The 22345-nt window shown below is 29.2% G+C and overlaps 1 protein-coding gene across 4 annotated transcripts; it reads left to right on the top strand.

Annotated features, from left to right (window-relative positions):
* The first annotated feature begins 437 nt into the window (after positions 1-437).
* LOC106685860 (acylamino-acid-releasing enzyme) lies at positions 438-21393 on the top strand. Of its 4 annotated transcripts, none has more exons than XM_014428821.2 (13): positions 438-457; positions 3221-3441; positions 5278-5447; positions 5733-5863; positions 6309-6573; positions 6908-7050; positions 8787-8958; positions 9376-9624; positions 10379-10510; positions 11641-11864; positions 13295-13374; positions 15549-15758; positions 16599-21393. In XM_014428821.2, the coding sequence occupies exons 2-13, from the start codon at positions 3221-3223 to the stop codon at positions 16708-16710; spliced, it is 2109 nt and encodes a 702-aa protein (XP_014284307.1). In that variant the 5' UTR covers positions 438-457; the 3' UTR covers positions 16711-21393. The 4 variants fall into 4 exon arrangements, with proteins under 4 accessions (XP_014284307.1, XP_014284304.1, XP_014284305.1 ...); XM_014428818.2 differs by lacking the exon at positions 438-457 and adding an exon at positions 461-587; XM_014428819.2 differs by lacking the exons at positions 438-457; positions 13295-13374 and adding exons at positions 461-587; positions 13167-13243.
* Positions 21394-22345: the final 952 nt, after the last annotated feature.

Here is a 22345-nt window from a genome sequence, read left to right as displayed (position 1 = left end):
GCAGTCCGTAACCGTGTTCGTGTAATAATTCGAGCGTAGTAATCCTTGATGGGTAGTCTGCTGAATGTGTTCTCTACGGAGGGGAAGACAGCCTGATCTTCGAAATGTAGATACTCAGAGGGCCACAGCCTGACAGTATGTCGGGCATTGAAATCTCCAAGGACCACAAACCTAATCCTTGGAGCAGGAGTCTTATCGCAGTGAGGCTAGTCCTCGGCCTCTTAAGCACAATAAAGTTGATTTTTGCTGGATTTGAGTGTTTTATAAATAATTTTACACATTTTATGTCTTTAATTCACAATTTTTTTTACTGCACGAAAATCTGGTCTCTGATTATTATCCTTTGTATCCCCTCCTCTCAATCTTCTAAGATGTCTGGAATTGGCTTTTGAAATGTATGCTAACCCTAGTTGTACGTCAAATGTTCTTCCTCAACCTCTTTGGTTCTTAGCATTAGGTAATTTATATTCAGTGTTTAAATGCTCGGTTCCTTCAACTTAGTTGTAGCAATTTAATTTAAACGATAAGATTGTCTATTTTGTAATTTTACATTCAGGTGATCTCTTCCTTTCGTGATGCCTAAGCAGGTTAGTTATGTTATTTGGTAATTTCTCCTAATGACAGTCATTTCTCTAGATATGAATTATTTGAGTTCAGTGTAATTAAACTATTATTTAGTTAAAATGTTTAGCAAAAGGTACAATATTTTACTCCACTAAGTTGACTTCAAACATTTCTTATCAGATTAGGTTTGATAAGGTTGATCATAAATTGTGCTTGTCATGTATTTTTGTTAATATTTGAGGTTTTCTCTTCCCAAGTGAGTGTTTTATTTTATTTTTGTGAAGTTTAACTGTTAATAATTAAATAATTTGGAGATTTGAATAAATAATTTTTGCAGATTAACCAGTCACAATTCATTTATGTATTTATTATATTAAAGCTTTAATATCAACTGTAGTTTTTAAAATGAGATCACCCATATGTTATGCTATTATTCATATCTTTAAGTATCTTAATGCATAATATTCTCGTAATCTTTAGTTATATTCCATTTGGTTGCTCAATACCATTAAATTATCTTTAAGATGTGAATGCTGTAGTATAATTAGTCCATGTAGTGTAATTGTTGTAGTAATGGCTAATTTTCTATATATTAAAAAAAGCTCTGGGTTTGTCATGCCCTTGTCTGATTGTTTTTCATTTTGGTATGATCTCATGAGATATGAGTAAAAATTATCCTTGATGTTCCGCATCTCTCTACTTTTCCGAAAGTCTATTCAGATGTTTCAATGACAGTATTCGTGTTCTTTTTCACTTTTCCTAATCTATTCCCAAAAGTTTGGTGCCTCATGTGTAAATAATGGTACTGACAGCTCTATTTGTACTATTACTTACAACAGAGAATTACTATTCTTATAGTATAGAAGCTAGTAGCAGAGTTAAATCAACCATTTAATATATAATTTTAAAATATTGGTTGGTATTTCTTAAAATAGAAGTTTGTGTCTGGCTGTTGTATCGGTACCTGGTGGAAGGTACTAGTCCAGCAAGTGGGCCTGGTGATCCTTTTTGCCAACACCGGGAGCTACCAAAGTTGCCGTGGTATACTGGCCAAGGTGGGAATGTCAAGATTTGTTTTCGAGACCGCTGAGTAAATAAGTATTAACTGCCCCAGGTAGGAATCAAACTCACAATGTTCCAAACCAGGCGTTCTGGGACCTCCACCCCAACCTGCATGGCTGTCACATCCCTTCCTGGGGATTCGTGGGAGGATTGTGTAAAGAGTGATCTATTATATTTGGGTTTGGTTAGGCGTTCCTGGACAGATGTATGTTGAGAGTTATTGTTGGTATCAGCATCAAATCTTCATGTTCACTAACCGTTCATTATTATTTTCTGTTTTATCTCGCAATCACGGATTAATTATTATTGTTAATGTTACCTTTTATTATGGAAACAAACTTGTTTCATGTTTAAGAGTAAAGATTTTATTAGTGTTGGAGTGGTTTTTTGTCTGATTTCTTCTCCATAGAGATTTTTCACATTAAAAATGATTATCGCACTGATTTTTCTTGAGAGTTATGATAGAAATAATTTAAAAATTATTGATGAATTTAGATTGTTGTAAACTTTTTTGTATTTAAACCAAATAAATACCAGTTATCCATTTAACCTCAACTTATGAAGGTACCTAATTTGAGATATGAATTGCTGTTATGTATATACTGACAACTATCATGCCAGAAAATTATTGAACAACTGTTAAGTAAAAATTTATCTGTGAATAAGTTTTAGTTTAATGTTACTTTTTTACAAAAATAAAAAAGTTTTGGGTTTTATGGACCCATTCCCATCACCACCACCATAGTGTAAACTCTATGATAATTTCTGTCATGACAGCATTTACTGTCTCATGAGTTCCAGTGTGATAGTTGATTGTACATGTACTGGCAGTGAAGCTACTATCACATTAAAGTAACTTTACATGGTAAAGCATTGCAGGCACCTCAGTAAATGTTCCTGACAACATAATAGTTATTTGGTAAAATGCTATGTTTACTTAAACATTTCTCTAATTTCAAACTCAATACTTTTTTCCTACATTTGGCAGTTACATTTGCATTATTTTGATTATTTTATATAGTAGCGAACTTACTCAGAATTACTAAAAAATATGTATTCCTTTGATTAATTAATACATTGCTTTTGTTCATAATAATTTTTTTTTTAAACACTACATTTTACTGATAAATGTTTATAACTTGATACATATCATTAATTTGTAAATTTTTGATGCATTAAATTAGTATAGTTCAACAATCAATTTTTTTATGTTGGACAAGGATGTTATTGCTATCGGTTTTGCTAAAAGTTTGTTTGGTTCTCAAACAAAAACTAGTCTTGACAAAGCAATAGTATTTGAGATATAATCAATCTATATGAATGGATAAAACAAAGTAAATTTTTATCAAAATTTGTAGTAATGAATGATCTGCTCTGGATTAAATGACACAATATGGCTCTACAATCTAATAATTATATGATATTGTCACCAAACAGCACACTTCTTCAACTCTTAAAATCTGCACTTATTCAGTATTTTCAATATTACTTCAAAATAAGTAGAAATGATAATATTATTCTTTACTTTTAATTTCTTGTCATCCACATTAAAATATATATATGTAAATTTTAGTTATGATATATGTTTTTTCAGATGGATAAAATAATCGCAGTTTATAAAAATGTTATTCAGAAATCTTCAGCTCCTGTATCAGGTTATATTTTAAATAGTACTGAGCCTAATGTTGTTGTGAAATCATCATGGTCACAGCGGAACATTGAAAGAAAGATAGCCGTTCGTTCTGAATTGACACAATTTGTCAATTATGAAACAAAGGAAATCCAGACTTTAACATCTACTGACATTTCTGCTGAGTAAGCCAAGAATTTTTATTTATATTAGTAATATTTATTTGATCTCTCTTGATTGTATTCAAGAATTTTTATACCATTGTCAGAATAAATATTACTTCAATTAGACTGAATCTAATATATGAATATAAAAGAATCCATATTTTTCCGTTGTAAATATGGTCCTTTTTAAATCTAAGTTTTAATTAAAATGTTTTAAGTATTTAGAATAATAATGCCATATTTCTTCACTTTTCTTTAAAATTCGAATATCTTTTATCATTACAATTTTTTTTTTTATATAAATGGTTTTCTTAATAGTCCAGGATACAATTTTTCAAGATACAAAAGGTTGGGCAATTCTAATTTTCTTTTTTCTTTTTATGGTATTAGAGTTTGGATTGATATAAACAATCCTTCTGACCTTGAAACACCAAATTATTTTTAAAAACATAAATTTTTTTTTCCTGTATTGTCCAATATCTTATTTATCTATCAAAGTTATGTCTTTTTCATTTTAACTATATTAAATTTGGTAAAATTTGACCCTATTAAGCTCTGGCTATTTAATATTTTCTGATGCAGTTTTTTTTTTTTTTTTTTTTAGAAAGCAACATTGTTTTCCAAAAACAAAAATCACCATTTTGTGACCTTTTAAAAAATAATCTTTCGTTTTTTGAAGAAAGTCATTGTGAACTAATGTGAAATGTATTTACCTAGCTTCAGTTTGAGCATTTATTCAGTGATATTTGCTTAGTGTTAATTTACACTAGTCAGCACAAATGTTTCTGGATTCTTGATGCCAAATTTTAATTCCTTTGACGTAATTAGTAAAAGAAATAATAGCCTCACTAGTTGAATGATCAGAAGCATCAGAAACTTGAATGATTTTAAGTTATTCATTTTAAGAAACATCTATTTGCAAGCATAATTAGGACAATTTCTTTTTTTATTGTTACTAAGTAAGTCCAATACTAAGTGCCTGGAGGAATATCTTACTCTCTGAATAAAAAAATCTACACATCTTCTGGAACTTTTCAGATGCTCATCGATCGGAGAGTTAAATAGTGAAATAAGAAAAACTAAAACAATAAATAAATAAACATAAAATAATAAAATTTGTATCACAATGATTTTTAATATTAGTATAATATTTTAATATTAGTGAAGATACTGGAAGGAATTATTGTATTGGTCTTAGTAGGCAAACTAATAAGGAAAGTCATGTGAGTGGACACACTAGACATTTTTCAGTTGTTACTAAATAATTCCAAAAATGAGAAATATTACTTCTTAAAGTAAGTAGAATTTGCCACAAATTGAAACCAAAATTAGCTCTGTATAACCATTACAGCTTTTCTAATCTTGACCATTTTTCCCAAAGTATCAAATATAATTGTCTAATATTATGTGAAATATAGTCAAGAATAATATTTGTTGACTAAGATTCTGTTGACATGAAAACAATCAAGTACAACAAATATAAATTAAATTAAATTAGATTTCATTTCAACCCATAAGACAATTTTTAGGCTCAATAGTTCTCTTAAAAATGGGGGATAACCGTAGATGTAATTAAAAAAAAAAACTATATTACTATTTTAAAAAAGTATTGTTATTATTAAAAACTGAAATGGTCTTCCTGTGGCATGCTAAGGTAGAAAATTGGGACTTACAAAACCCAAACCAGAGATAATATAATAAGAACTACCTTATCTTTTTCATTTAATTGACTTTTTCCCCCTGAACTATTTATTCAATTCTGATTTTCTTAGTTTATGCATTATCTTATAATATTATAATTTTATAATCATCTTTGCAATATCTTCCACAAATATATTTTTAATATGATTTTTGTAGACTATTCACTTCATATTCACCTTCTGGTTTGTATCGAGCTTTATTTAGAGAAATACCTGCCTCAGGGAAAACACCAAAGAAACAGCATTTAGAGGTCTGGAAGAAAAATTTTCTTTGGAAACTCTTTGATTTGACCAGTTTTGATCTTCATGGAGATGTTAATACTGATAGTAAGATAATATTAATATATTTATCTTTTATTTATTAATGAACTTCATTTTGTTATCATAGATTAACCAATTTAATATATCACGAAGGAAAACCTGGATTAATTATGAATTTTTTCTATTATCTCAATAGCTGTCAATAATTTTGTATTACTATTTTATGATACTTTAAAATGAAGTTTATGTATTAAATTTCTTGTTCAGATCATTTTACATTCCATTTTTAAACCGACGAAAAAGGGATAATCTTGATTTTTTATTAATTTTCAATGCTTTGTATTATTTTAGGTGAATTTTCCTGTTTCCAATGGTCATCTTGTGAAACCAAAATATTATATGTAGCTGAAAAAAAAGTTCCAAAAGCAGAACCATTTCTTCCTGCAAAACTTTCTGGCAAGAGTGATGAAGATACAAAAAAAGTGGGTATATTATATTTTTTGGGGGAAGAAGTAGGGGAGTGGCAATATACTTCAAGTCTTTAAACAAAATAATCTTTGTGTGTGAAAGTAAATTTGTTAAAGAAAGAGTGGATATTTGAGAAATGTGGGTAAAATTGAGTAATTTGACTAGCAATTTCACTTTGGTATCTTCTATGGGACTTTTTTTATCTCTTAAGGAAGGTAAAGACCAACTCATCAAATCTAGCTAATGCAATCATAATGTCAAAAATCTTTACCTAAGTCCAAGAATGCCATTTTATGACAAAAAAATGTATTATTCTTTTAATGTTTTGTTCATTGTAAGTTGATAAGTGACTATATATGATTATTATTAGTGGTTATAACTATATTATTATTTTTTAAGGTTTTGAATCATTTTATTGTATTTTTAAAATGAATTATTTTTTTTATTAATCATTTGTAGGGCTGTGAATATGAGTTTGCTGAGGATTGGGGTGAACAACTGGTTGGCAAATGTTCACCAGTGCTGTGCATCTGTGATTTGGAGCAAGAATTAATTAGTATTGCTACAGGTTGTCCAGAGGATCATAGCCTCGGACAGGCTGTCTGGGCTCCAGATGGTGGAATTGTGGCAGTCGCTTGGTCCAATCTACCTTGGCGAATTGGCCTTATTTTCTGTACCAACAGATTGTCTTGGATTGTGCATATAAAGCCTGATGGTAGCTACCGTGAGTAGAGATTTATGTTATTTTTTGTGCTTAAAGCCTTTCCATATAAAGAAACCACCAATATTTTCTTCACGTTCCTTGAACTAATTTTTGTATGTTCTAATATATCTCCTAATTTTATCTTATGATACTTTTAAAAAATATTTGAATAAAAAAAGCTCTAAACTACATTATGGACAAATTTCCATTTATTATTTTACCTCTGAATAAAGAGTTTTAGCTTGTCACTAGTTGTGGTTCAAGATGATTATTAGTAAAAAGAACATTTGTACAAAGTTACTAGTTTCTTTATGAGAGCCATTTGTTCTTTGACTCACTAACTTTTTAATTATAGGTAAATTGAGTGGTGATAAACTAGCTGTAAGAAGTCCAAAATTCTCCCCAGATATGAGCTCTCTTGTGTGGTTGGAACGAGAAGTTGGAGGAGCACATCATGCTTGTCACAGGCTGATCTGTTATGACTGGACCACACAACAGGTTTTGAATAGTTATGTTACTTAGGAAATTTTGTTGAGAAGTAATGTTTCATTTTTTAAAGCCTTCATCCTTACTCTGGGTCATTTGGCTAGATAACCTCTTCTTCTCATAGGCATAACAGGCGACATGAAGCTGCCCTTTGCCTACTTAAAAGCTGCCAACCATTCGTCTGTCTCTTGCGTTGGTAACAGAGATCCTCAATTGCCGAAGATCTTTCCCACTCCTTCCCTCCATTGGACCTTTGTTTTACCACATGGGTTAAACCATATGGAGAGAAGAGAAGAAAGAAATTTATTCATTCATGCTGCCCAAATACATTGGGTTGCCACATTACACAGCTTACTGATCATTCCGTGATCGGACATATATAAATTACATATTTTTATATGATACAATATAATAGAAAGATAACACATTTTTTGTTTCCACAGTATTCATTTACAATTAATACCAGTCTACAAACTAAATACAAGCTTTTCAATTTACTCCTTTTTTCTTCTCTTCTATTTTACAACCCTTATTTCATTTTATCAACGAATTCCCCTATGTAACAAGGGAATTTAATATAAGGGCCACTGGCCACTCTTATCGCTCATCCTCGTGACTTGGCCAAGCTATTTTAGTCTTTGTATTTTCATATAAAAGGAGATATTGATACTACCCTCACTTATGGGTCCTACAATCTCAAAATTACTCTCTCAAACTTGTCTAGCAGGTTAATGCTTTTATTGTTAAAGGTCCATGTCTCTGAATCATATGAGATTATTGCTTTAATAAGTGTCTCACACAGCTTACATTTAGTAGTACAGCTAATTAGTTTGCTTATAATTAACATTGAGAAAGAAAAATAGGCTCTATTTCTTGCTGCAGTTCTCCTTCACAACTATTCTTCCTTATTCAGGCTATCATTGATAGTAGAGCCAATGTACTGCCTCTGAGCTTGCTGTTTTTTTACCAATATAACCTTGGTCTTCCTCTTGTTAACATGTAAGCCGATCTTCTTTGCTTCTACATCTAGCTTAGGCTAAAACTTGGGTTATCTTTGTAAACATTGTTCCATTTTGATTCAGCTCTGCATTGTTCATGGTCAGATAAACTAGCACACTTAAGTTTATAGATTACTGGTCTAGGAAAATCAGAGCCCATTTATAATATGGAATTCATAATTACCTTAATGTGGAAAGTATTGAACTACAGTTCTACAAACAGTCCTTTACTCTTTCAATAATATAATCCTTAATATAACACTAATTAATGGAAATGAGCAACCACAATAAACCTAATTTGGGAAGATAGTTCTTCATCAAATTAGTGTTGCTGTTTTTGATTGCAGAACCTATATGAGATGAAGTAATACCAAACTAAAGCATTTGTTTAATGATTTAGAAGTTTTTCATTTCATTATAGTAGAAGGACTATGTTGGATCATGTCCAATTTAAAATTGGATTGTCATACTAATTGTTACCTTTACTAACAGAAAATGTCATAAATATTTTTTAAATTATAACCAATTGTTTGTATCTAGTCAGTTGCCAAAAAGCAACTAATGTAAGCAACTGCTTTTAGATTACAATACTCCTCTGTTATAATGCATATTTGTGGTGAGTTTTACAAGAAAGATTAATCTTCACTCTACTAGGCACTTTTACCTACATCTGTACATGTGTCATGAACTTTTAAAACATATATTTCCAAGTTTCTAGTATATAAGGTGACTTTATTTTTCCTGTTACAGAGTTCAGTTGTTGTTGATATTGTCCAAGATTATATTACTACCTCTGATGGTCAACAGTTTTATGGGATTTATAGTCAGAGCCTGCCATCAAGATGTTGGCTGCCAGATAATAAGACATTAGTACTAAATACTATCCAAAGGGCCAGTGTCAAACCCTATCTAGTCAACATTGGTAATTCAAAATTTTATATTTTTATCTCAACTACATTAAATATCAATATCATATTTGGATTTGATTCATGTGTAAAAATTAGGATCATAGATATATTTGTGATGTAGATATATGAATGTGATTTTTATATCCCTGAGTATAAATTTATATCCATAGATATGATTGTTATTATAGTAAGAGACAGCCAATCTTGTTTCTATACAAATCTCACAAATTATTTGTGCTGTCTAGTGAGTCCTAAAAGAATAGGAAGCCAGAAATTCTTAAGAAATTTTAGACTTCTAACAGAGCCAACATGCTTCAATACTTCAGTTCATTTATATGTGTGTATTTTTTTGAAATTTTCTAAATTTATTTATATAATCTTTAATTAAAAAAAAAAGTAACCTTTATTTTAATTTCATTTTTTGTTAACAGGTAACAAAACCATAAAAGCACTCAGTGATGACTCTAATGACAATTTTAACTTCGGCTTTCTTGACATCTACAAGGATTTCCTTTTGTGTTACCGCAGTTCTTTGGATACACCTCCATCATTGTTGTTAGGAAAGGTATCTGGTACAGATGTCAGTGGTTGGCTGACCTTGTTGGAACAGGAACCGATCATCAGTGGGTTCAAAACTGGTGTCCTCAGGCTGGATGCAGACTGTGAAGCAGAAAGCGTTAGTGAGTCCTTATTCTCATTCTTTTTTTTTTTTTTAAGAATTTAGTTATTTCTTTAAGGTATTTGCATGGGCCTTGACTTAATTTTCACCATTTTTTTTTTTAAGAAGATAAATAGCAACATTATTTAAAATTCAGGTTAACAGGTGGATCTTAGGGTCCTACCTGACATGCTAAGAATTTTCATTTTGGTGTGCTGAATTGATTTATTTTTTTTAGGTTGTGTAATCTATTTCCATATAAATACATAACTACAGTTATAAATCAATTACAAGGGATGTATTATATGATATAGAAAGCAGACATATAATTTTTATTAGGTTACTGACTGACCCACCTGCCTTGTCTTGGTTTAATCTAATTTCAATTTGTGATAGCAAGTTACTCTTGTTTGAGTTCATATCCAATTCATCTGATATTAAAATCTCTTTTACATGACGCTATATTCAAATTTACCTAAATTTATTTGATAATGATAATATTTGTATTTGAAGACACACTCAGCCAATATTGGCTTTGCATTAGGTTATTCAGTGGTTATAGTTCATTAATATTATTTCAGACTTAATTTTAACATTCCATTAGGTTTCTAACTGGAATATTTCTGTCAACACGGTCTGATCTCTAATTTAATTTTTTTATCTTGCTTTCAGCATTTCACATTGTTGTCAGTATCACCCAATACTATTTACTCAGGCAGTCTACTCCTATCTTTCTATTTTTGTTTTTTAATTTTATATTGCTTTACGTTTTCCAGGTCAATTTTCCGCTTTATACATGGTTCCTAAAGATGATACAGATGCTCCTTTGGTTCTGTGGTCTCATGGAGGACCACATTCTGCATTTACCAATGGATTCAGTATTTTAGCAAACTTTTTAGCATCTCTTGGTAAGTAATACAATTTTTGTATACAACTGCAATTGTAGTCTTCCCAAAATGTTTTATCCATAAGAAATAACTTATTTTATTATTTTTTTATTTCATGTAATGCCTAAAATAAATAAAATGTAAAATAAAGTGTAGGTAAATTGAGGCAGTGTCTGGAATTAGTTTGATTATTCCACCCTCTTTTCCATTCACATTGTTTGTTTCAGGGTGATCACTATGCTTAATAAATTAATAAAATTAATAAATTAATAAAAAAAGTTTCAAATAGTTATTTATACAATACATGGTGTAACGTAAATGTTTTCCAACATTTTAGTGATGTGAAGTGAAGTGATATTAGACCTCAAATAAAAGTATGTGGTAAAGATCATAAATGCAACAGAAAAGTTCATTTGGTCTATGGTCCGATTTCAAACAGAGGAGGAGTAAATTTAAATTTTATATCTTTAAAACATTTTGTTTTTTAGTTAAATGTCTAACTAAAAAACTATTAACTTAAAGTGATTCCCAATAACTGTATTATAAACAAGAAAACATTTTCTTCAAAAACAAATATAATTTATCTTTGTTTGATTGTTTCAAAATAATTTATGTAATTTAAGTTTAAATTATGTAAACTTCTTTTTTCATAACACCATGGGCAGTTAATGGTGTTATTATAAGCTTTCTACTGATTGTTCCATTTTAGAAAACATTTCTGGTTTGTTGGAGAAAATACTCATGTTGCAATCATTTTTATATATTTTTTATTAGATATGTCTAAGTTTTGACCGAGATTATTTTGGGGTAACAACCATCAGCTGTTCATCTACCTCCGTCAAGCATGCCCTGTTGATGGTTCACATGTTTGGGTCAAAAAAGGCATTTCTAATAAAAATAATATCAAATTGTCCTGATTATTTTCTCCAATATGAACACAACAGTCAACAAAATTCATCAGCAATCCCCTTTTTTATGTTCTTTTACCACAACCATTTTATGTTGAACATTAAATATTGTTATGAGTTGTAGTTAAAAAGCTTATTCTTATAATCAGAAATCTTTGTTATAATTATTTCTATTTTTTGAGGTATGTTCATGTAGAACACTGATTTAATCATCTAATATCCTTGTTTTGATGCCATTCGTAGGCTTTGGAATTGTGATGCCTAATTATCGAGGGTCAGTTGGTGCTGGCCAAGCCTCTGTCGACTTCCTCTTGGGTAAAGTTGGCAAGACTGATGTTAGGGACTCACAGCAGGCTGCAGAGGCTGTCCTCAAATTGTTTGCAGGTCAGCTTTCGTCTGACAAATGCCTACTGTTCGGTGGATCTCATGGTGGCTTTTTGTCACTTCACCTGGCTGGACAATATCCAGTGAGTTATACTGAAGCAAACTATTTTAATTGTGACATTTTAAGGTTTAGGTTAATATAATATTTATATTATAATCATTTATATAAATATTTTCTGAGGATATTGAAATTTAAAACTACACACTAGCATTGAAGTTAAAATAATGTGAATTTTTTTTTTTTGTCTGATATGAAGGGGTTTAGTTGATTTACTTATACAGAATTTCATCTCCTCATTTAAATTAATCTAACAGATAGCTCAAAAATCTCCATCATTCAGTCAGGGAACCATGAATGTCGTTTAGTATTTGATTAGCAATCATGGGAAAAATCTAAAAGCAGATGGATTGGCAGAATAATAAACGATACCTCAGTATTGCTTGTAACAAGGTGGAGAACAATATCCCAAAATGAAGTTGGAGCAGACAGCTAAAGATGTGAAAGTTCTATAAAGCTAGAAAGAAAAATAATTATGACTTAATGGTTAGATATTGTGCTGAATTTTATTAAAAGCAAACAGAAATATAGTATTGTTAAACCAATTAAAAGAGCATAAATAATAAATTTTGAAAATTCATGTATAATGTTTCCATTGCTGAGTGGAATCATAAGTTCTAGTTTTGAAAATTCATTGATCAAAAGTTTTTATATTCAAATAGTAATAATTGCTGATTGGAGAAGTTTGTCGGGTTCAAGAGGTCTTGAAAAGAAGAAATCAGGTGTTCATTGGTTTGGTGTTTACGGAAGATTGTTTTAAAGCCTTGGAGCTTTTGCATTTTCTTCAATCAGTGGGTAACTTATAATAATCTATGAATTAGTCCATGCTTGCATTTCGAAATAGGAACTGTGTTCTAATTTTTATTTATTGACTGATTTAGTTATTTATAAATTGTGATTTCCATTCATATATTATACATTTCTTTCGGAAATTAATTATATAGATCTAATTGGAATTACTTCATTTTCAATATTCTTTTATTATCATAATTTTTCTAGTTTGGTTTAAAGTTTATTATAAAAACTATATAATTTATACAAACCACACATCTTAAAATTATCAAGGTACCAACATTGTGACTGAAGAGACGGATAATATAGGAATATTATTTCATATTTGAAATCTCCATTTAGTAAACTGATCATTGTAATCTTGTACTTAAAAGTACAATGAAGCACTGATTGGAAATAGATAAAATTTATAATAATATATTATTCTATAAATAATATTAATTTTTTTCATTGTTTTCACTTCTGTAATAAATACTTAAAGACATTTATTTTATAACAAAATTAGGCTGAATATCTACCATAAATTATTTTACAGAGCATTTACAAAAGTTGTGTGGCTCTGAATCCTGTTTGTGACCTGACTACTTTCCCTGGGTCTGACATCCCTGATTGGTAAGTCTTACATTTCAAAGTAATGTTTTATTTTTTTATTTTTTTTTTCAGTCATTTTATAAATCTTTGTCTGTCCGAAACCCAGTCCTAGATCTACCCACAGTCTTTGCCATGTCGGACATTCAGGATTGGTAAGTTTATTAGTTTTCATATTGTGAAGCTTTGACCTAAAAAGTGCTGTATGAGCTAATCTAAGCATTTAACAGATTTCATGTGGGACTAGCTATTTCAAAGATTTTCTTTGAAGTATCTTGTAATTTTGGACCGGTTTTGTGTTTACTTGGATTATATTTTTTTATTATTTCTGAGAAATAACTCACTTAAATTTATTTATCATGGATACTAAAAGTACCTATCCAAAAACTCTTAATTTTTTGTTATTGGTCACTTTGACCTCATTACTATCGTAATGAACATTCCTTGGGTGATGGAACTGTAATATAATAAGACCCCAAAGGTAGTCCTGATGTACCTATTCATAATATTATAAGTTTTTATAGCTTTGAATGCCCTTTTTGAAAAGTATTTATTAATCTGTTGTATTCAAGGTTACCTTTCTACTCCAGATTTACTTAATTTTTCACTATGTTATAACACTCAAAAAATGATAACTCTGAAGCTGATTGGTTACCTTCATTTATTTGGTGTTGGTGAATGATCTACAGGTTGTTTCAGGAGGAAATTTCAATAATTGAGGGGGAGGGGAGGTTCATATACTAAAATTAGGTTACTACTATAACATAGGGTAATTCAGGAGAAAATAGCAGTAATTATTCTAGCTTTTCCTTTTGAACCACCCTTTATTCATTAAGAGATTGATATTACAACTATTTTGTTTTTTTAGTGAGTACCTGATTTAAAATTAATTTTTCAAAGTATTTCATTATACAATTATTTTCTGTTCAAAAACCTACTGAAATGGTCACTTCTGAGTAATAACAGATAATTTAATGATGGATAATTAATGATAAAGGAGGGAAAAAAATATATATATCAATAAAGTAATGAAACATGGTTTGCTTTAAATATTTTTATGTTTATAATATAAAGATTAAAATGCAACTTACAGATTTGACAACTCTTACAAATTAAGAAGAAGTTTTTAGCAATGCATTCACTTTCAGTTATTATTTAAAATATATTCTGAAATTCTATAAATTTTAATAATTTTTTTTCATACTTGTGTATCATTTTTACACATTTTTCCAAAGAAAATAGTTTTATTGCATATAACCAGTGTTCTGGTCATTGTTATTCAGAGGTGGCCACCCCTCTCTTCTCTTCCCCCACAAAGATTCACCTTTCCTCTCCTCGAAGGATGTAATAATGACTTTTCTCCTTCGTTGTGCCAATTTTTGAATATAGATGATCGAAGGTGTTGCCAGACAATGGTTAATATCCAAACCTATGAATTTATGTTTGGGGGTGACGGTAGCAGGTTGTTAACACACCTGTCTGCCAACGCATAGATTGCGAGTTCGAGTCCCCGGCCCTATCTGGTATTTATTCAAGCTTATAATTATACAATACTCACTCACAACCGCATTTGTGAGGCCTGTCAGCCAATGGGTGGCCCTCACAAAATTAGGCGTGGGAGTGACGGACCATCCACCACGTCAAGAAACGTACGATGTATTTCTTAAGTACATCATGGGAGGCCTTGGGACCTCCACGGTCTGTCGCACCAACAAACAAATGCATTTATGTTTAAATTCAATAATTAGTAATCCAAATGAATTTTTATTTATTAAAGATTAAGTCATATTGAATTTTTTTGGTAAAATTATTATAATTTTCATTTAAAAAAATCAAAGCTGTCATCCTCAAAACCAGTTATTTCACCTTCAATGTTCAAATTGAACGACCCATTTATATGGACCAGGAAAAAAATAGGCCCCAGAACTGGACCCTGTGGAAGAGTAAGATAAAAAAAAAAAATGGATACTTAAAAAATATATTTATTATATTAGGCTGAATTAAAAACACAATAAATTGTTATTTGCATTCAAATAAAAGCAGGGAAAAAAATTAAGAAAACGAAAACCATGAAATTGATTGATAGCTACAGAACTTTCAAAAATAGATGTGAAACATATTCACAATTGTTTTCTCTAAGACCTTGCCAATAGCCTAAAACTTGATTTTGCAACAAGCCACGCCCTCCCCCCCCCAAAAAAAATATTTTCAAGACTGTAGTCTGTGCCATGACACCCCCTTGTGGGCAACCTTGTGTTAATGTTTTAATATTGAACATGATACATTTAAAACATGTAGTGTATAAACTAATATTGGCTGTAATATCTAGGGCTGCAGTTGAAGCGGGTTATAGCTTCGAACCATCACTCCAAATGACCACAAACATGTTCGAGGCAATGATGTCTAAATCTCCAATTAGTGTTGTGTCTTCTGTAACTGCACCAGTGCTTCTTCTTCTCGGTAAGAAGGATCTGCGGGTACCAGCCTACCAGGGCTTCTCCTACTACAGGCAGCTAAAAGCTAGAGGTATCAAGACTAGGTAAGTACTTTAGTATATTCATACCTAAGTAATTTGAGAATTAAAATATCAGTAAATAGCCTGAAAAGTATCCTCAAACAATAATTCTTTTTAATCCAATTTCAAAACCATTGTTTCTATACGATCCTTCCTAACTAAAACTACCTTTGAAATCCAGTTTGCTCTAGACCTACATATGTCTTCTTTATTTTATCTATTTTATAAAAAAAAAAATATTCTAATACAGAGGTATTACAGAAAAATTATGAGTCTTTCTTTTCTCACTCCAATCTGTAATATATTTTCCTGAAACCTTTTTTTTTTTCCTTTCACAATCTCCCTCTATTTTGCTGTTCGGTATGTTACAGATTTAAATAGGTGTAACTTAACTTGATCTTTTTGCTTACTTTTATTTAATTACTTTATTTAATCATTTTCAGTCTATTTGATCTGCCCTGCCTTTTTTAAAATCTCTTCTCTCTGCTACGGTACAAGAATTTAATTAAGTTATATTAATCGATGAGAGGCATTGAAAATCCAATCGGATAACCCAGTTTTCATTCCAGACTTTTATATATCAATTGTAAATATTTTATCCATTAGTTATGGGTTCTCTTATCCCTCAATAATTATTCATTTAATTTACTTTTATTTTTTAAAATATTTTTTCTTAATTTATAATTTATTTTAAGCTACATAGATTATGGTCTTAATTGTCCAGTCTTTAGCTCTTGTAGCTTACAGGAATAAGTGGTTTTGGTTCAGATATTTATTGTTTTATTGGAATAGAGTATCAATATATAGATAAATATTTTAGTAAATATTTGAAAGATCAATATTTATTCAATACAATGTTCTTAGGGCATTGGTGTATGATGATAACCATTCGCTGTCTCAAGTTCCTCATGAGGTTGACGTAGAGATCAACAGTGTCCTCTGGTTTATGGAGTCTATTGAACACACGGTGGAGTAATATCTGGAATTTCAATTAGTTTATATTATTTTTACCAGGTTGTTTTTATTTTTCTATATTTTAATTCAGTAACAAAATCTTCATTAGGCGAAATTTGAATGATTGTTACTCATTTATGTCTTGCATTTTGTTATTAACAGTTTTGTAGATAATTTAAGTTATTTCAGAACTTTTTATGTAAAAAAAAATTTAGTAAATTCGAAAACCATCTATTTGAAATTTTTATTAATAAGATTGATTAAATTTCGGCCTAAATCCTTCAGAATCATGAAAAGTTAATATATCTTTATCAAATTTATTTTAAGAGTAATTTTATATTACTCTTAATTCTTTCCAATGTATCTTGTTTGTTACTGTTCAATTTCCCAGCTTCTCTTTTTAAATTGAATAAATAAATTTGTTCCATCAATTTACCTGTCAGATCAGATGAGTTTTCGACTACTAGATCCATCTTTACCATCTAATTTTCAGATTAAGTGGTTTAATTTTTTTTTTTCAAAACTATGTGAGATAACTAGATTATGCTCGACTGATAGTAGGTCTTCCCATCCAACTGATGAAAGAAATATACCTCACTTTATTACATTTCTGTACCTCTGAGATGAAATACTGTTCATGTTTATGTATATGTATTGCTCATTTGGTAAAAGAGTGCCACAATAACAAAATTTTTGTTTTTGCTTTTTTATGAATGGATATCTTCTTGTGTATTTCTTTCAGAAAAAATCATCAGATTTTTAGTTTCAATATTTACTGCAGTGACAATTATTTTGAGTTTAGATTCGATAGTTAAAAATATTCTTTATAAAAATTAACCTCTTTTTTTAAACTTAGTAAACTTTATGACTCAATATTTTATCAGCGAATAGAGGTACTTCAATTAAACTTTTTTGTATTGTAGCTCTCTTCTTCTAAATGAGCTGTATATTATTATTTTTTTTAAATTTTGTTACGCACAAGGCTTATGAGAATTTACAAATAGAAAATCGATATTATTGCATTATCATTATCATTGGAGATAGTTCTAGATTTTCTTATCAATGAAGTCAAAGGCCTGTCATGAAGTTATTTAGTAAAATAAACCTATCCTCATCTTGTAATTATGTGAAATAAGCCTCACCTTGGAAGTTGTAAGCTATTACTGCAAAATTGTAACTTGTAGCAGTAGCTAATTTTGAGTGATTGAATTCAGTGAATTATTTATTGAATGTAGTATAGATAGTTCAAGTTTCAGAATTATATATGTTGAATTAGTCAAAATATATAACTCTTTGAATTTCATTTTAAACGTTTTTGAATATTATGTTTAGCACAATACTAAACTAATTCTGGGAGTTTGGCACTTCAAAGCTGGTTTTTATTAAAATAAGCCATTATTGGCTTCACATTTTACTGAGATAAAGATTTGTACTTCAAAATTTCTCCCTTTATGACACCTCAATTCTGAGGCACATATATATCTTCAAAATTTGTTTAGATATTGCCGATCATTAATTCATTTTGAACAGTTATTTTTTTCAACTTATGCAAAGACTTTTCAAGGGCTTATCACAATCAAGGTTGGGGAAACAATAAGACTTCTGCACATTGTAATTTAGGCCGATTAAGGTTGCCTGTCATAGCAATAAATTCTATTTTGTGATTATGATCAGTTTTTCATTTTGCACCTGAAAATCAAAAGTACAATTATTATTCATAGTTATATTAAATACATTCTTCTGTCTGGGATTAAAATTATCAATCGATGCCATTTGCTGTCTTTCTCTACATAGCATTTAAATTCATCTTATAATTTTTTACTATGTCCGTCCAGTTATGTGATTAAATATTGCTCCTATTGGTGGTTTCGTTATATTATATTTTAATCAGTAATATGTTTTTCACTTTATTTCGTGGAATTATATTTTTCATAATGCTATATTGAATATTTATATTAAAAATTTACTTTTTGGATAGTATTACAGCATTGTAAGTTATAGGAGCATTGTATGATCTCTATCTGAATTATTTGAATTTTTTTGCACTAATATACCTAACTCACCAAACCCGCATGGAGTAAAATCCCTTATTTCCCAATTAAGTTTAAAAAAACTAAACTGAACTTATTCTTCATTCATCAATTTGTATGATATTATCTTATTACCTCCCCCCTCTTAATTTATAACTTTTAGGTCTAATCTAAACTTCCTTATAGATTTCTTTAAAAATTTATTGATCAAATTACTGAAGTATTATTATGTCTACATTAAGTTTCTATTATTTTTGTTTTTTGTAAGTTATTCACTATGTAATAATTTGTTTCTAACATAAAATTATATCCAGTCCTGGTTTATTGAATTATTTTCCTGTAGGACAATTTATTACATTTATAAAACTTATTTGGTTTCAATCATAGTTATTTATGAAGTTGTCATATTTTTAAAGTATAAACTTAGCATGGCTGATTTTTAGTCAATCAAGAATTTATGTTTTTCTCTTCTGTAACTTCTTTAAATGATGATGGTCTTCCGCTACATTCACTTAATATAAAGGTAATTATTAGTTATTTATTTTGGCACATGTAAATAATCTGGCAATTTTTTTATAATTTAAATTAATACTTTATTACTAAAACAGATGAAATAAAGTTATATCTTTTATGATATGATAATGCTTCATGATATAATTCAACATTTTTGCATACCTTCAGGCTAACAGAATTGGTGTTTACTTGTTAAACATGAAGAATTTCTTTGTTTCATTTTAAAAAGTCAAAAAAGACAATCAAGTGGGATTTATTGACTAAATAAATGTTTTATTTGGATTTTTTTTCAGCTATTATTTCGACCAATATTCCATTAAACCTTTAATGCATTTTCTTTTTTTAAAGCTGTCATTAATTTTAGTGATGAATTTAAAAAACATTATGAGAAATGATTAATGATCTTTAATTATATTAAAAGAGACAGAAAACCATAATAAAAACAAAAAGGAACTGAATAGATATTCTAAGGACTGAACATTATAACAATGTGTTAATAGTTCACCCTAAATTGCTATGAGGAGATGGTGAGAGGCTCGGTCAGCAAAGATACACTAATAAATGGCAGAGATGCTATCTAAAGTCACCTCTTGACTTTAGCGGGATCTTTGCCCAAGTCACCCTGATGAAGGCCGGAAATTCAGGTCAAAACGTCGGCCCAAATAAATAAGATTTGTTTATTTGTGTATCTTTGCTGACCCCCCCCTCCTCCTCTCTGACCATTTTCTCAAACTGAACATTATATTTCTTAAAAAATTAATGTGATCTTAAAAACTTTGATTAAAAAAAGAAAACTCCTAAACCATGACGTATTCTGGTATATTTTACCAAAATCTATATTTACACTTTGATTATCAGAGGTGTAGTATCAATTCTAAGATTTAGCCAAATTCTAACTCACCATCAGTTACTTATTCATAAAATTCTAGTTCTTTTTCATTATGCTATCGACTATTTTGTCCTCACCATGATTAAATGATGAATGTAGCTATTTTTTTAGGATATCAAAAAAACTTTACATTTTACTTCTAAATTCTCCATTGCATACATTTTTCTTTTTATCTCAGGATCTTTTTACTTTCTGAGCCCTAAATTTGTGTTCATTAAACTTTATTAAAAGTAAAAATACTTCTGGTAAATTAGTAAAACCAACAAATTTGAAAATGCAACTTTTCACATTTGTTACTTTAACATGAAACGACAATTTTATGGATATCAACTTGTTTGATTTTGTAGATCTCAAGTTAAAATGACTTTCTATTTTTTTCTCTGTAGGAAATGTTTATTCATAAGCTTTCCATGGTTAGGTGAATTCATATAATCGAGTCCTACTGTATATTCTCATCCTTCAACTTCTGTGAATAGTAAAATGATTAATTTATAGATGTTTATAATACTCATAAATAGCTTATAACTTTTATTGATATTTTTTCTGACTTTTAAAATCATAGTTTGTAAATGAAAAAATGGCATCGTTAATTTATTTATTTATATATTACAGAAATTTATTTTTTATGGGAAGAAATAAATATGTGTTAACCTTTAATTATTTTATTATTTAATAATGATCTAAGAAAAATATTTTAAATTAAAATGTTAGCAAATATTTGAATGTAATAGTTATCAAATTTTTTTTTTTAATTAGATTTGCTATGTTTATTTTTAAAGTTTTTAGGTTTCATCAATGTTAACTCATTTATAAAGAAAAATATATGGAATAATACTGTGGACTAACTGTAAGAAAAGAATTGTGGACTGAATGGTAGCCTTTGTTTGAGTTTCAGTGCCTTCTTCTGATTGTATCTTATTGAAATAATATTGTAAAAAGGATGTAACAACATTTTAAAAACAAAATTGTATTTATGGAATGATGATAATGAAGTTGTAATAACATGCTTCTTCCGACTCTAGTGATATTTTTATGTTAAAAACTGCTTCTATTCTTTAGTATGATTAACACCTAAACTTACTATGGTTGTATAAATTATCATATCAACTTATTTTTCATATGACCAACATATGCCATATCTGTATTTTTAGCCAAATTTTTCTATTTATAACAAATGCAATATTTTTGTATTATAGTGCTTAATATTGAAAAACTTTTAGCAGTGTGATGTAAGAAATAGTATTAATAAATATAACAATTGTGATTGAAACTATGTTTGTTTAAAAATTCTTCTTGAACCTTAAGTGTTTTATATGTCATCATGCCTTAGCCTTATACAATTTATATAACAGATATATGCCATAAATGCATGTAAAGTTGTATAAGGTTATAAAATAAAAAAAATTCCTGGTACTTTAAAAGAAAAATACTCCAAATTATAACACAATCGTTTATTTTAATTATTTCTATTGTAATTTTAAAGATTGACATTCATGTACATCTGTGACATTTTTTAGTTTTTGGTTTTGCTATAATAGTTCCAAAATACTTCTTAGTTATTCTCTATTTTTATAATTGACTGAGCTATAGGCATATAAACCATTCAATCGGTGGATTATGTTGAATTCTGAGAATCATCGAGGGGTCACATATGACTTGAGACCAAATCTAGTAAAAATCTAAAAAAAATAATAAATTCAATGATGATAAAAAAATCTTTGGCTGTACTCAAAGTTCAAGACTCATCTTTGTACCTTGGGACCCTCTAAGTTGAAAAAAGAATTTTCTTTAATGGTTTATATCTTCCACCATATTTGGTTTAAAAATCTATAAGGTTGGTTTAGCTAGTAATTATTTTTTATTTTATTTTTTTTCAAAATAACCATAGTTGGGAAAAGAGAAATTTTTGGTTTGTGGAGCCATTGATCATCAAAGTTTACCTTTAAAGTACAAAACATGGACCTTAAGTCATGAGAACACAGAACGTAGTTGAGCAAAAAACCTGTTTACAGAAAAGAAAATAACAAAATGAATAGTAAGTGCTCATTATCTGTAACCATAGGTATTATGAAAGCTGCAGAATTAGCTCTTTTGAACACACCTTAAAGAGGTGCTACATATATTGTTAGAATGTTCTGAAGTTCTTTCTCAACATCAGCTGTTATGGAAATCAAGAAATAATTGAATGAAATTTTGATCAAAAATACTATTAAGTATTAAATTGA

Source organism: Halyomorpha halys, unplaced genomic scaffold, assembly GCF_000696795.3.
Source record: "Halyomorpha halys isolate HHAL.00 unplaced genomic scaffold, Hhal_1.1 Scaffold749.1, whole genome shotgun sequence".
Classification (NCBI taxonomy): Eukaryota; Metazoa; Arthropoda; class Insecta; order Hemiptera; family Pentatomidae; genus Halyomorpha; species Halyomorpha halys.
The sequence above is the reverse complement of the archived record's forward strand: the minus strand, read 5'-3'. Positions and strand labels throughout refer to the sequence as shown.